The sequence below is a fragment of the Mustela nivalis genome (assembly GCF_964662115.1).
Source record: "Mustela nivalis genome assembly, chromosome: 6".
Taxonomy (NCBI): domain Eukaryota; kingdom Metazoa; phylum Chordata; class Mammalia; order Carnivora; family Mustelidae; genus Mustela; species Mustela nivalis.
In genome coordinates this window covers 151,260,847-151,276,904 of record NC_139025.1, presented here as the reverse complement: position 1 = coordinate 151,276,904, position 16,058 = coordinate 151,260,847, and the positions used below count along the sequence as shown (strand labels likewise).

Below are 16,058 nucleotides of genomic sequence, written 5' to 3'. Positions count from 1 at the left end.
GCCAAGAACTCGCACCAGGGCGGGGATGGCTGCTCCCGGGTGCGCCCCTCCCCAGGTGGATTTTGGGGAAGCTCCGGGGCGCGCGCCCGGACGGACCATGAACTGAGCCCACCGAGGGCGGCGCGGGCCGGGGGCGGGCCTGGCGGGCGGGCGGCCGGTCGCCCCGCAGCGCGGGAGCCGCGAGAGGGAAGGCTCGAGCTCGGGGCGTCCAGTCGTCTCTCCCGGGAGCAAAGCGGCGGCCCGGGGGGCTCGGGGAGGCACGAGGGGGCGGCCAGACGCCGGCTGGAAAGTCGTAACGCGAACCGCGCGGCCAGGATGCCCCCCGCGCCGGAGCCCGTCAGTCACACAGCGGCTCCCGCACGTCGGAGGCGGCGTGCTCTGCCGACGGGGCTCGCGGCGAGTCTCGACGCCCCGGGGGCCCCAGGCCGGGCTGGGAGCGCGGGGCCGGGCGGCGGGGCCGGGGCCGGGCGGCAGGCGGCGGGCGGGCCGCGCCGAGGGCGGGGCCGGCCGCGCGGGGGCGGACCTCGGCGCGCTCCCGGCCGCTCGCTGGCTGTGGGGCCGCCGCGGCTCCTCTGCCGGGTCGCGCCGGAGGACGGGCCTTCGGGCGGCGGCTCGGGCGGCCTGCGGACGGACGCGCGGGCCGACTCCCAGGCCCCGCGCCTGCCGTCTCCCCCTCCCGCCGGGCCGGGCCCGCGCCATGGCCGCCTCGCCGGGCTCGGGCAGCGCCAACCCGCGGAAGTTCAGTGAGAAGATCGCGCTGCACACGCAGCGGCAGGCCGAGGAGACGCGGGCCTTCGAGCAGCTTATGACCGACCTCACCCTGTCGCGGGTGAGCGCCCGGGGCCGGGGCCGGGACGCGGGCGGGCGGGGACGGTCCCCGCGGCAGGCGAGAGCCGGCGGGGCCGAGGCGGCGGCGGCGGCGGCGGGGCCGGGCCGGGGCCGCGCGGGGGAGCGGGGTCGGCGCGGCCTCGGCCTCTCGGCGCTTCCCCGCCCGCCGGCCCCCGGCGCAGCCCGCAGAGGCGGGAGGGTCGCGGGGCCCGGTGAGCGGGGAGAGGCGAGGGGCCGGGCCGGGCGCGCGGGGCGGCGGCGCGAGGGCGGCCTGAGGGGGAGGGCGAACGGAGCCCCGGGAGGAAACCACAAACAGCTCGGAGGCGGGCGGTGCGGCTTCTCGTGGCTCCGCACATCCTCCGCCAGCCGGCCCTTCTGGACGGCGGGGCGAGGGGGGCCGCGGGGCCCGGGGCGGGGGTGGGGGAGGGAGCCGGGTGCACCGTGAGCCCGGGGCCGGCGCGGGCCGAGGGCAGCTCGGGGGCACCGGGGAGGCGCTGCGAGCCGGGGGAGGCTTTCCTCTTCGCTTTACTGCGCTCAGCGCGGAGATTTAACGAGAACTGGCAAGGTGCACAGCGTCGCTGGTGACGGAGGAGGGTCCAAGAGCAGTGAGTAAGGCGCGAGCCGGGACAAACACCCGGAGGTTGGGAAACTGTTGAGTGAGGCATTGGAGGATGGAGAGCCAAGAGGAGTGTCCGCGCAGGGCTGCAGGGAGGAGGGTCAGCGGGAGCGGGCCAGGCCTTGAGGCTCCCGAATGCTGACCTTGAAGGACCATCGCGAACCCGGGGGAGGATATGCAGATGCTGGGCAGGGGGCAGGCTTGAAGGGGAGCTGAGAGCCTAGTTGCAACGCGACGGGTCCCCGCTCACTCAGCCGCAGACACCTTTTTTTTTTTTTTTTTTTTGGCCAAGTACGGGGTTTGGGAAAACTTCTTGAATCTGCTGCCTTTTAATTGGGGAGATTTTCATTAAAAACAAACAAACAAACAAACAAAAACACCTTCTCTTTTTTTTTCTTTCTCTCTTCCTTCTTTCCTCCCTCTTTCTCTCCCTCCCTACCCGCCACCCCGCACCTTCCCTCCCCGGTCTCTCCACTCTTTTCCTATCTTTAGATCCATATTTAAAATTGGGAGGCCCGGTAGCAGTCATCCTGAATTCCCATATGACAGCTTTTGCCCGGAGCTGGGTGGTGGTTGCCCCCTCAGCTGGAACGTGGGTTCTCTAGTTGGCCACAGTTCACACATCCTGTCGTGAGCTCCCACGCCGAAGCTAGTTGTCATTGGCCATTTATCATATTTTTGATGTTTTCCTTTCATGAAATGAACAGGGAATGAAATATTTCTTATATATTTATATTTTTATGCTAAGTAAAAATAGAAAGAAGGCTGAGAATTTTTTTCTTTTTTTTTTAAGACTTTATTTATTTATTTGAGAGAGAAAGAGGGAGAGCACAGAGGGAGAAGCAGACTCCCCGCTCAGCAGAGAGCAAACCCAGGGCTCGATCCCAGGACCCCGATATCATGACCTGAGCCAAAGGCACATGCTTAACCTACTGAGCCACCCAGGCGCCCAAAGCTGAGAATTTCAATAAAAGTTTATCCTCATGCCCTAAATAGCTTCACTCATTTATTTATCTGCCTGGTGTCCACAGGCATATATGTGTGTGACCTTGGTTAGATTCAGGGATGAACGTGATGAGCTCAGAGCACATTGAAAACAGTTGGGTTAATGCTGGAGGTGTGTTGTTACGTGTTGTTTAGATAAAGTATGTGTACAAATACAGGCACTGTTTGTCTACACTCTTAGAGTTGATCCAGTCTCTCACCCAATTCGTAAACCCTCTTTAAAGCATCCCTGATAGATAAAGCCATGAGTAATGTGTGGACTCTTTTTTTTTTAAGATTTTTTAAAATTTATTTGACAGAGATCACAAGTAGGCAGAGAGGCAGGCAGAGAGAGAGAGAGAGAGAGAGGGGGGAAGGGAAGCAGGCTTCCTGCTGAGCAGAGAGCCTGAAGCGGGGCTCCATCTCAGGACCCTGGGATCATGACCTGAGCCGAAGGCAGGTCATGGCACCTGGCACTGCTGTATGGACTCTTTGTAGGCAAAATTTTTTCACAGATCCTTCATGTTTATTTAAATGAGTTTGGTTATGTTACTTAAATATGCTCAAACATCCACTGTACATAAAGTCCTTTGGTTATAACTGTGGTACAACCATAACTAAAAGACACGCACAATATAAATTCACTCAACATTTAAAAAAGCAATAAATTCAAATTCACATCATTAATTTGATATGACATATGCTATTTTGCTGAACTCAGTTGAAACTCTCAGGGTGGGATGATGCAAAGACGTATAATTTAGGTTTTCTTGAGTTTAGTAAGGCTGATCAGGTATGCCCCATGGAGTAAGTCAGTTCAGCCATCACTTTCTGAGTTCTAATTACTACAAAATTAGGATGTCACTTTGCCCTTCACCCAGTACAGGACATCATTTATGTGTTAATTCCTTCTGTATTCTTTCTCTGCTACCAGTTGCCGATAAAATACTACTACTTTGGTCCACTGTGTTTATATTTTTTAATGTATTTTCAACTTTTTAAAAAGTAATCTCTACATCCACCTGGGTATTGAACTCACAACCCTAAGATCAAGAGCCACATGCCTTACTGACGGAGCCAGCCAGGCCCTCCAGAGTCCAATGTATCTATAAAAACAAGGCAAATGAGAAAACTGCATTTGCTGAGTTGTATTTTCTTATTTAAAAATGTCAAGGATTATTTTCATAACGCAATTTGCAGAACTGAGCACTTCTCACAGTTAACGTGTAGATTCCCCAGCATGTATCTGTAAACCTGCAAGCATCCAAAGATCCCAGATAGAGAAGAATCCAGCGAGATCATTTTATTCGTTCATTCATTCATTCATTCACAATTAATTAATGAGAGCTCATTTTATTTATTTATTTTTATTTATTTATTTATTTATTTATTTATTTATTTATTTATTTATTAATGAGAGCCAGGGGAAGGGAGAGAGAGAATCCTAAGCGGTCTCTGTTTCCAGTGTGGAGTCAGTCTCACAACCCTGAGATGACCAGAGCTGAAATCAAGAGTTGGATGTTTAACCACTGAGCCACCCAGGTGCCCCCAACTAGTTCATTATTGGTCCATGGATGGCTGATATACTGATTTTCCATTATCAGACATCGATAATCAGACTTTCTTTCTAAGCCTGTGCTGGGCTCCAAGGCAAGGCATTCTCTACATAATCAGTCAGTCCTTCAGAGTTCTGATTAAATCCTATTTGCCTCGGAGGTGGGAGAGACTAGGTTATGGGGAATTTTTCACTCTAGCTTTAGGGGGTCAGCCTTAATAAGAAGCAGTGGGAATATTTCGAGAAGACAATGCTAGTGGGGTTACTTAAGTGGTGGTACCTGGGATGGTAAGAAGGGTTAAAAAGTAGAAAGAGGCTGTTCCTTTGTTCATTCATTCATTCGTCAGTACTGGAGTGCCCACTGTGGTTAGTGGGGCCTATGTGTGGCGGGGAGGTGAAGACATGGTGTATCAAAGGTCTTCTTAATTTGTTCATCAAATACTTACTGAGTCCAGGTTAAGACAGACATTGGGGATTATAATAGTGAGCAAGCAAAACTCAGCCTCCTCATAGATTTTAGGATTTAATGGAGAAGATATTCCTTTGACAAGTAAGGACAGATTTTAATGAATATTACAAAAGGGGAAGCGGCTGCTGCTCTGGAAATGAATGGTAGGGGGCAGTCCTGCCATTCATACCGTGGCGAGGGATGCCATTTGAGGGTATGAGGTTCAGCAAGGGGACAAAGAGGGTGGTTGGAGTTGAGGCATTCACAAGCATCAGATTGTAGAGACAGGATTTGGGACTTGATCTTAAGGACAATGAAGGGGTTGAAGTAAGGGAGATTTGCATCTTAAAAGGATGCCTGAGTGGTGGATAGAACGGAGGGGGAGGTGGCAGAGAAACCTGAGGGAGGTTGAGGTAGGAGTCCGGAGATGTGGTGATGGCCTCGACACTGGGGTGGCCGCAAGAGGGAGGCAGACAGGTGAGCAGATCAATACTCAGAGCTAGAAATGACCAAACTGGGTGAATGCATGATCCCCAACTTTCAGACTTGAGCCATTTCAAGGTGTCCTGCATTAAGAGGGGGAGCACTGGTGGGAGCAGATGCCCCCCAGTGTCAGGAGATGCTGAGGGTGAGGTGCCTGTGAGGCGTTTTGGTGGAGATGGTCTGGCAGGCAATTGTCTGTATGGCCCTGAAGACATACAAGGGTCTCCAATTACAGAGGGAAGTCTAGGCTAGTGATATAAATGTGGGAACCTTTGGTGTGTGGTTGTGGTAGTAGATTCAGCTGCCTAAGAAGAATTTCTAGAACATATCTTACAAATTGGTAACCTAAATTCTAATTTGGTCCTTATGGGGGGCGGGGCAGGGTATGCCTGAATGTGTTTGTTTGTTTGTTTGTTTTTAATTAGGACCAACAGTGAATATTGGCATTTTATTTATTTATTTATTTATTAGATTTTTATTTATTTATTTGAGAGAGAGACCATGAGAGAGAGTATGAGAGGGGAGAAGGTCAGAGGGAGAAGCAGACTCCCTGTAGAGCCGGGAGCCCATTGTGGGACTTGATCCCAGGCCTCCGGGATCATGGCCTGAGCCGAAGGCAGTTGCTTAACCAGCTGAGTTACACCGGCACCCAAATACTGGGATTTTATATTAAAGTTTGGATTCTGGCTTCTTTTGAAAAATGAAATCATCTAACACTCACTCCATTTCTGCATGGTAGCAGTTGCCTGGAGCTCCCATAGTGGCCCCCTGCCCTGGGAAGTGCATGTACGTGTTCGGTTTGCCTCAGTCCCCACCGCTCCCTGTGGTGTTCCTCACAGTGGTTCCAGGGGCTTCCCTTACTTCTCTTCTGCACTTGGCACCTGTAGACATTTGAGTTTGTGAGCCCTGCTTCAGAGTGAAATGTGGAGAGGGCCAAGAGAAGCCCAGGGAGCTCCACCATGGAAAGGGGAGGCAGAGGAAGGGCGCCAACGAGAAAGACCAAAGAGCAACCAGAGAGGGAAAGGAGAGCATGTCCAGCAGCTAAGCCCAATGCTGCAGACTCGTCTGACAGGTTAAGGACGTGTCCTTCAGTCTAGTAAAGTGGAGGCCGTTGGTATCTGGGTGAGAGCCTCTGTGATCCCAATGACCTGGTGGGGATGGAGGTTGCGAGGCAGCCAGGACCAAATGGAAGGAGAGAGAGACAGGATCGGGAGCTTGTTCTAGAAGTTCAACTTTGAAGAACAACTTGTAGTTTTGAGAAACCATGGCGTAAACACAGCACGTCAGCCTGGAGCATTCAATGAGCTTGTTTGGGGAGAATCATTTTTATATTAAAACAAACAAATATTAGATGTGTTCTGTAGCAGGGAGACCTCTAAGAGAGGAGAAAAGAGGGGTGCCTCAGTCGGTGAAGCGTCTGCCTTCGGCTCAGGTCATGATCCCAGGCTGCTGGGATGGAGCCCCACATCAAGCTCCTTGCTCAGTGGGGTGTCTGCTTCTCCCCTTGCCCCTCCCCCCTGCTTCTGCACACATGCGCTCTCTGTGACAAATGAATAAATAAAATCTTTTTAAAAAAAGAAAGGAGAAGAGACTAGACATCCTGGATTTGGGCTAACTATTGAGCACCGTCTCTTTGCCAGATGCTGTCCTTGCTCCTTTACATCCATTATCTCCTGTGGTTTTCATGGTGCCCCTAGGGAATGTGTATCTAGATTACTCGTCAGTTTGCAGATGAGTAAACTGAGGCTGGAGAGGTATGGTTGCATAGCTGCTTAGTGGCAGAGCTAGGGTTTGAGTATGGCTGTGCCCCTGCATGTCTGTGTCCTTGACTGCTTTTATTCCCCCCCCCCCCCCCAGGAGATCTACTTATTCCAGCAGCATCTGTGGAAGACACTTTCTCCATTGCATTGCTGTGATACTTTTGTCAAAAATCAATTGGGCCAGATGTTGTGTGGGTCTATTTTTGGACTCTCTCTTCTTTCCTGTTGATCCCCACGTCTCTGTGACAGTTGCTTCTGCTTGAATTACTGTAGCTTTAGAGTAAGTCTGGAAGAAAGATAACAGCCTTCCAACTTTGCTGTTTTTAAAAATTGCTTTGACTACTGTAGGTCAGTTTTAGGATGATCTTGTCGGTTTCTATAAAAAGGCCTGCTGGGATTTTTGTTTGGGATTGGCCGCTGTGAGACTTTTTATCTTATTTTTTAAATTATCTTTTAAAGGTTTTTTATTTTTATTTTTTTGACAGAGAGAGAGAGGGAGCACAAGCAGGGGGAGCACAAGCAGGAAGCCCGATGCAGGGCTCAATCCCAGGACCCTGGGATCATGACCTGAGCGGAAGGCAGAGGCCCAACCATCTGAGCCACCCAGGCGCCCTTGTGAGACTTTTTAAAAAGGGAGTTAGCGAGGCTTGGATTTCATTTCATACAGACATTAAAGGACATTCCACTAAAGTGTATGGCTACAGGCTAGAGATTGCTAACTTAAGTTCCAGCATGAGGCACGTAGGGAAGAGGTGTGGAAGAGCCAGGAATGAGTAGATGGTAGCCAATCTCAGGCCGCGGAGGAATAATAGGGTGCAGTGAGGTCTTGGGCAAATGGTAGCTCAGGCTGTGTGCGGGGGCGGGGGGGGGCAGCTGTTTTTCAGCTCTACGCACTGTTGCCACGCAACGCAAGTCCTGCTTGATCTTGCAGTCAAGAGATGTTGGAAATCCAGGTTTTTATACAGTCTTCCAATCCAGAATGGCAGTTTAAAGCATTGAGTGGGTCAGTATCATATTTATGGGTCAAACAGAACTCTCTAAATGTGGCCCCTGGCGTGCCAACCCGTCCTCTCCCCTTAGGCTACTCATTCTTCCGCGCCCGTTTTGATCATCCAGGAAGCAGGATGGTGTTGAAGACAAGTCTCTAAGGTTCTTTTCAATTCATCAATTCTAGATTTCAAAAGAGGAGGATATCACAGTTACTCAGGGGTTTAGGAGGTAGCAGCAGGCATCAACAGTGATGATGATACTTCGAGAAGTTGTCCACAGCTTTCCATTTTACACCCCACTGTCATGTCTTTCTCTCTTTTAATCCTTACGTTGTCTTTGTGGAGTAGAAGGCAGAGTAATTTCCCCAGCTCAGTGGGAGCTTCAAGGCACACAGGTCTTCCGGCTCCAAGTGCAGGACTTTTCTCCCCAAAGCACAGCAGTCTCTGACGACTCTAGAATAGGCACCTGTGGAGGGAGAGCAGGAATGGGGAGGGCCTTAGGCTCAGGTGAAGGCAGGTGTCCAGCTAGATTTAGAACTTGGTTGAACTTGGTTGAAGTGTCAAGGCTTTTGGGTAAAAGTTGAAACCTTTGTGAGAACTCTGTAAAGGCAGGAACCTTGGCATGTGTTTATCTTAGTAAGACAACGCCTGGCACAGTACCTAACAGACACGGTTAAATGTTTTTGTTTTTGTTTTTAAGAATTTATTTGTTTGTTTGACAGAGAGAGAGAGAGCGAGCACAAGTAGGCAGAGTGGGAAGCAGAGGGAGAGGGAGAAGCAGGCTCTCCACTGAGCAGAGAGCCCGATGCGGGGCTTGATCCCAGGAACCTGGGATCATGACCTGAGCTGAAGGCAGCCGCTCAACTGATTGAGCCAGCCCGGCACCCCACAGTTAAATGTTTTATATAAGTGAATAAATGGATGGATTGATGGAAGAAGGAATCAAAGGCTTGAGATCAAGGGGGCCAAGAATCTTGTCTAGAGAATTTCAAGGACGGAGAGTCAAAAGCTTCTGGTAAGTGCTTTAAGAGTGTTAACATCAGAAGCTCAGACTTCATTGTTGTAATTCAGCTGATAAATGGAAAAGGCTCACTCTGTCCTTCTCATATTTGACTCTTGGATCTGGGCTCTGATGAATAGTGTATAGCTGCCTCCCAGGACAGTGTGTTTGGGAAATCAAATACTGTGGGTACAAAAAAGTTAAGGCCACCAAGGGGTTTTGTATGCCTTTAAAACCTCCAGCCAGATATAGGCTCTTATCTTTGGAGATGCATACTGAAATATGGAATGATACATCGTCTGGATTTCTTTCGGTGGGGTGCCGTGGGCCGTCAGGTGGTAAAGATGAATCAGGACTAGACATGAGATCATTGTGGAAGCTGGAAGCTGTTAGATGGGGTTTCATTGTATTCATCTCTATTTTGAATATATTTGAATTTTTCATAGTAAGTATAAAAATAATAAAATCAGCATAGGCCCAGCAATGCTTTTGGTCAACCAAACTTCATTTTTCTCTGAGCTTGTAAATAGTATGATCATTGAAAGAAATGGGGGGTGGGCAGCTGGGTGGCTCAGTTGCTTAAGCCTCTGCCTTCGGTCCTGGGACCGAGCTGCATGCGGGGCTCCCTGCTCAGCGGGGGGTCTGCCTCTCCCTCTGCCCCTGTTCTCCTCCCTGCTCATGCTCTCTCTCTCAAATACATAAGTAAATCTTAAAACAGAGAGAAATGGAACAAAGAAAAGGACCGTGGCAGATATAAGATGATGTGTGTGTGTGTGTAAGAGAGGAAGGGTTGGGGAGGGGGGTGGGAGGGTAGAGGGAAAGCGAGAGAGAGAATCTTAAGCAGGCTTCGTGCCCAGTGCGGAGACGATCTCACAACCCTGAGATTATGACCCGAGCCAAAATCAGGAGTCAAATACTTAACCAGCTGAGGCCTCCAGGGCCCGAAGAATGTGGGTTTTGTGGTAGCCATAGCTTGGTCTCCTCCAGCTGTGTGACCTTGGGCAAATGTTGAGTTTCCTTAAGTCTGGGTCTCTAGGTATGTAAAGGCAGGATGAGATGGTCTCCCTTGGTGGTGGTGGTGAGGGTTAGGGATGAAACGGGCAGAGCCTTTGAGAACAGCAGCTGGCTCATCTCAGGGGCTTCTATTGGTAGCTTTTATTGTTATTAGACAAAGAGTCTAATGATGAAAGCCTTCAGGGTTCCCATCGCCTCTTCCTTCCCCACGTGAATATAAGTGCCAAGAGTTACGTAACCACAGAGAACTCTCAAAGACCAAATAGGATCACTTGGGGGATTACAAGAACTGTAACCAGTTTATTGCCTTTTGAAAAATGAAGCAAGGAAGAACTTGCAGAAGAAAGGCACCTGAAAGCAGTGGGATGCCATCTGATACCTGTTGAGTTAGCCTGCTCCTTTCCCCAGTTAAGGATGATATTCGGTGTTAGTGAGAGTTCTCTCCTGAAACCGTTTTCTCATATATACTTAGTATACCTGCTGGGATTGCATATTGAGAGCCATCGAAAGGCCTGGATGCAGAGACTCCGTAATCACTCTTTGGAATGTGTTCTTAGGAAATAGTTCGGAAGACGAAATGTTATATAGCCATTAAAGATGATTAATACCGTAGGAAAGAGTTAAGATGTAAGCCTGCGAGATCACACCCAAGTTGTGATTACTGCCCTGCAGGTGTTACACACACGTGTGAGCGGAGACTGGACGGGCACCACAGAAGGGAGCACGGTTCCTATGTTAGTGTCACAGAGAATGGCTTAGTTTTCCTTTAAGAGACTCTTTTACTGCTGTTAGAGGTTGTGCCCACCTATACACGCACACTCAGAGACCTTGCAAAGACCTCACTATCACCGCGCCTGGGACATTTGGGACATGGGTAAATTCTTTCCAAAAATAGACTAGTCACAAATCAGAAGGCACCGGAAACCTGCAGGTTTTAGGTAGAAGAGAAACTGAAACCAAGACTTTCACTCTTGAACCGTTTCACTACCAAGTACCCATACTTCAGTGCCTCCCTCAGATCTTTGCTGTCATCTCTCAACCGTCTGGAAATCTCTTTGTTTCCAGGTCCAGTTTCAGAAGCTTCAGCAGCTACGTCTCACGCAGTACCATGGCGGGTCCTTACCGAACGTGAGCCAGCTTCGGGGCAGTGCCACGGAGTTCCAGGTACCTCCAGAATTCTCTCTCCAGGCCCAGTTGAGTGTGGAAGGATAGGCAGCTGTTGTCCTCAGAAAGATGGCATCCTGAAGGGTAAACTGGGCCCAAGTACCATTCGGAGTTCTGCTGGGAAGCCCATCATTCCGTCTCCTAGTTTCTATATCTTGACCTAGTATACCTCACGGGCCGGCTAGGGCGGCCCTGTCCAGGAGAAATGTACCGTGAGTCACGTACGTAATCAGACCTCTCTAGTAGCCACAGTAAGGATGAAGAAACAGGTGCAGTTGATTTTAATATTATTCAAATAATTATTTATCCCTGTAGATCCAGAATATTATCAGTTCGTTGTATAATCAGTATAACAAACACAAATGCGGTATTTCATGTTCTTTTTGAAACTTGTACTAAGCCTGAAATCTGGTGCACATTGTACACTTAGAGCTCGTCGCAGTTGAGACTAGCTGTATTTCAGTACCTTCATGTGTCGGTCTCTTCCATATTGGACAGTGCAGATCTAAGGCTCGGATATGTGGCCTCTTACATTTAGGTTAGTACCTTAATCGTTTGTATCATTGAAGAACTTTGTTCAAAATAACGTGGAATCGATATTTCAGGCAATGGTATAGGATAGTGTTCCTAAGATCCAAATTAGACACCCCAGTCTCTGAAAAATAAGGTGTCTCTCATAGTTCTAATTAAGCAATTGAAGATTTGGGGTTGAGGTTGGGAACTTCAAAACAAGGTGTAGGTTGGTTTATTTGGATGTCCATGTTAAAAGCACTGTCTTCTTTCTTTGCTGTAAAAGCTGGGTTCACTTGTTTGATGATGGTCCCATAAAGCAAAAGTATTATTTAAAATAGAGACTTCCATTTCAGAGAGCTAACAGGGGCTCTTAAATATAATGGTTATTAGAAAAGGCAAAATGTGAACATTCTTATACCTGTTACATTGGATCTTATCTTTCTTGCGTTGATGTTGGAATCTCACTGTGCTGCTGCCAGTATCAGAGCCCTTCCTCAGTAGACCAGATGATCTTCTGCATTGGCCTATTGGCTCACTCAGTATCCAGATAAAGCAGGTCTCTGCTTTATGCTGGATTTCATGCTCCTGAAAACAGAACATTGCCAGCGTGTGCTGTGTTTGAGATCCTGACTTTGTGGTTCTTGGTAGTCAACTTCAGAGGACTGTAGGTAGAACTTGCTATACTTATACTGCCCCTGTCCTATTGCAGTGGGGAGTGGAGGTGGAATGAACTAATAGCCCTTGACCCTCCCAGTATTCTTTCTTTGAATACTTTGGTTTTTTTTACCTCCTTTTTTTTTTTTTTTTAAGATGTTATTTATTTATTTGAGAAAGAGAGCATGAGCACCAACAGGAGGAGAAAGAGAAGCAGACTCCTTGCTGAGCAGGGAGCCTGATGCGGGCTTTGATCCCAGGACCCTGAGATCACGACCGGAGCTGAAGGCAGATACTTAACCAACTGAGCCACTCAGGCGCCCCTGAATACTTTTTTTCTTGCTTTGAAACAATCACAAACTTACAGAAAAGTTGAAAGTTCAGTACAAATAACTTTTTTTCCCCCTTGAGAAAATAAGTTGCTAATGTGGTGCTCTTTCACCTCCAAATATTTCACTGTGTATTTTCCTACAAGCAACGGCGTTGTCCCTCATAACCCAAACAGAGCCATCAAAATCAGGAAGTTAACAGTGGAATGTTATTACCATCTGAGCCACGGGCGTTCGTGTGTGGCTTCACCGTGCGCCCACTGCTGTCTTCTGCAGCAAAAGGATCCACTTCAGAATCACCTGTGTTTACTGTCCATAGTCTCCTTCAGTCTGAAGGTTTTTCAGTCTTTTGACATTAAAGAAATTATTTCTGATTGTTATGACCTTAGCCACTTATTTTATTTTATTTTTTCAGTGTTCCAAGATTCATTGTTTATGCCCCATACCCAGTGCTCCATGCAGTCCGTGCTCTCCTTAATACCCACCGCCAGGCTCACCCCTCCCCCCATCCCACTCCCCTCCAAAACCCTCAGTTTGTTTCTCAGAGTCCACAGTCTCTCATGGTTTGTCTCCGCCTCCGATTTCCCCCAACTCACTACTCCTCTCCTCCTAATGTCCTCCGTGCTATTCCTTATGTTCCACAAGTTAGAGAAACCGTATGATAATTGACTTCCTCTGCCTGACTTATTTCACTCAGCATAGTCTCCTCCAGTTCTGTCCATGTTGATGCAAAAGTTGGGTATTCGTCCTTTCTGGTGGCTGCATAGTATTCCATTGTATATATGGACCACATCTTCTTTATCCATTCATCTGTTGAAGGGCATCTCAGCTCTTTCCACAGTTTGGCAACTAGGACCATTGCTGCTATGAACATTGGGGTACAGAAGTCCCTTCTGTTCACTACATCTGCCACTTTGGAAGATTACCAGTGGGGTATTTTGTAGAATATTCCTCAGTTGGGGTTTGTCTGATGCTTCTTCATGATTTGATTCAGATTTGTGTCTTTGGCAGGAAGAGCACAGAGTGATGCTGTTGTGTCCCCGTAAGTGGATGACTTTCTTTTGTCCTGTTACCAGTGGTGCTCACTTTTATCGGTTACTGGTGTGTGTCAGGCCTCTTCATGTTGAAGTCTCTTGTCCCCTTTGTAGTTAACAGCTGTTCTGTGAAGAGATACTCCATCCTGACCCTCATCAGACTTTCATGCATCCTTTTATTTATTTCTGTCTATCTGGTTTTGTGGCTTCTGATTTTATTCAGTGGGTTATAATCTGGAACTAGTATTGTGATATTGGTGCTCACATTATCTTTGCTTTTTTTTTTTTTTAAGTAAACTTTTTGGAGGTATAATTTACCAACAAGACAACTGACATTTTTGTTTAAAGATTTACTTATGTATTTATTGTTGGGGGGGCAGAGGAAGAGAGAGGGCACGCACATCGTACACATGAGCAGGGGGAGGGGCAGAGGGGCGGAGAATCTCCAGCAGAGACTCCCTACTGAGTGTAGAGCCTGATGAGGGTCTCGACCCCAGGGCCTGAGCCCAAATCAAGAGTCGGATGTGCCCCTCAAATGACCGTTCTTAGGCGTACACTTCTATGTTGTATAATCACTGCCATAGTCAAGATACAGAACAGCTCCATCATCCCCGTCCTGAAGTTCCTGTTATGTCCCTTTGTAATCTTCCTCCACCCCCCACCTCCAGACTCTGGAAACCACTGATCTGCAGCTTGGCCTACTCCAGTGTGCCCTCTAAGGGGAATCGAAAGTGTGTACTCTTTGGAGATCTTCCTTCATTAGTATATCGCATTTGAGATGCCTCTGGGTTGCTGCATGTGTTCGTTTCCTAAAGCTGCCCTAGCAAAGTGCCATAAACTAGCAGGCTTACAACTGCAGTAATTCTTCCTCTCGCAGTCCTGAGGCTGGAAGGCTGAGGTCCAGGTGTCGGGAGGACGGTGACGTCTGGAGGCTCTAGGGAAGAACCCTTCCTCGCCTCTCCCTAGCTTCTGTTGGTTGTTGCCAGTCCTCGGTGCCCTGGGCTGGTGGCTCCCTCTCTCCAGCCTCTGCCTCCATTCCGTAGGAACTTCTTCCCTGTGTGTCCAAAGCTGTCCCCACCTTGTCCCTGAAAGCCACCAGTCCTTAGGTCAAGGGCCTCCCCTAATTCCATACGACCTCCTCTTAAGCTGATTACCTCTGTCAAGATTCTGTTTCTAAATAAGATCCCAGTCACAGGTGCTGGGGGCTCACTGCGTCGCATTTATCTGTGGTTTATTCTTTTTTATTGCTGCGTAGTGCTCTGTAGTGGGGGGTACTGTCATTTCTTGATCCGTTCATCAGTTTACGGGCATTTGGATCATTTCCACGCTTTGGCAGTCATGATAAAGCCACTCACGTGTGGTTTTTGTGTAAATACTTAGTAGTGAAATGGCTGGATCACGTGTGTATCTTTAACTTTACGAGAAACTGCCGGCTGTTTTACAACGTGTCTGTACTGTTTAACCTCCCCACCAGCAGTATAGAAAGTTCCAGTGATTCTGCACAGCTCTTCATATCGCAGTATTTCAGGATTGGGTTTGTTTTGTTTTGTTTTGTTTTAAGATTTATTTATTTATTTGACAGACAGAGATCACAAGCAGGCAGAGGGGCAGGCAGAGAGAGAGGAAGAAGCAGGCTCCCCGCCGAGTGGAGAGCCCAATGCGGGGCTCGATGCCAGGACTCTGGGACCATGACCTGAGCCGAAGGCAGAGGCTTTAACCCACTGAGCCACCCAGGCGCCCCATTTTTAATTGTGACAAAATAATACAACATAATATTTACCATCTTAACCATTTGTAAGCTTATAGTTCAGTGGTGTTAAGTATATTCACAGTGTTGTGCAACTCTTCCATCTTACAAAACTGAAACTATCTACCCTTTCGACAACAACTCCTGATGCCCTCCTCCCTCGTGGCCCCACGGCCACAGCTGTGCGCTCTGCCTGTGAACTGATGACTCCAGGCACTGCACGTAAGGGGGCTCACACTCGGCTTGTCTTCTTGCGACTGGCTCGTTTCACTTCGCATCAGGGCCACGAGACTTATCCATATTATGGAACGTGGCAAGATTTCCTTCTCATTTAAGACGAATAGTATTCCACGGAATGTATAGACCACATTTTGTTTGTCCTTTCACGCATCACGGATCCCTGGTCGGCTCCAACTGGCTCTTGTGAATGATGCCGCTACAGACGCGGGTGTGGAAACATCTAGAGATCCAGCTTTCCGTTCTTCGGGTGTGTGCTCAGAAGTGGCGTTGCTGGGCCATACGGTAACCCTATTTTAAATATTTGAGTACCGGCCCTACTGTTTTCCACTGCGCCTGCACCGCCGTCCGCTCCCCGCAGCGGTGCCGGGGCTCGGGTCCATGCCCATCCTTGCCAGCGCCTGTCATCTTCTGTGTTTCTCCGTGGTTTCATAGTAGTCGTCCGAATGGGTGTGAGGCGCTGGTGGCTCAGTTTAAAAGATTTCTGTTCCGGGGGCGCCTGGGTGTCTCAGTGGGTTGAGCCGCTGCCTTCGGCTCAGGTCATGATCTCAGGGTCCTGGGATCGAGCCCCGCATCGGGCTCTCTGCTCAGCAGGGAGCCTGCTTCCCTCTCTCTCTCCGCCTGCCTCTCCGTCTACTTGTGATTTCTCTCTGTCAAATAAATAAATAAAATCTTTTTTTAAAAAAAGATTTCTGTTCCGGTG

At 48.9% G+C, this 16,058-nt stretch overlaps 1 protein-coding gene across 2 annotated transcripts in view; it reads left to right on the top strand.

Moving 5' to 3' along the window:
* The first annotated feature begins 501 nt into the window (after positions 1–501).
* The window catches only part of CRTC3 (CREB regulated transcription coactivator 3), a 96,857-nt gene continuing 81,300 nt past the window's right edge, over positions 502–16,058 (top strand). The window contains exons 1-2 of one of the 2 annotated variants that reach the window (XM_082736164.1): positions 502–829; positions 10,743–10,841. In XM_082736164.1, the coding sequence (XP_082592290.1) occupies positions 698–829; positions 10,743–10,841 (231 nt within the window). In that variant the 5' untranslated portion in view covers positions 502–697. The remainder of the gene's footprint in view (positions 830–10,742; positions 10,842–16,058) is intronic. The other variant, XM_082736165.1, reaches the window with a different exon arrangement.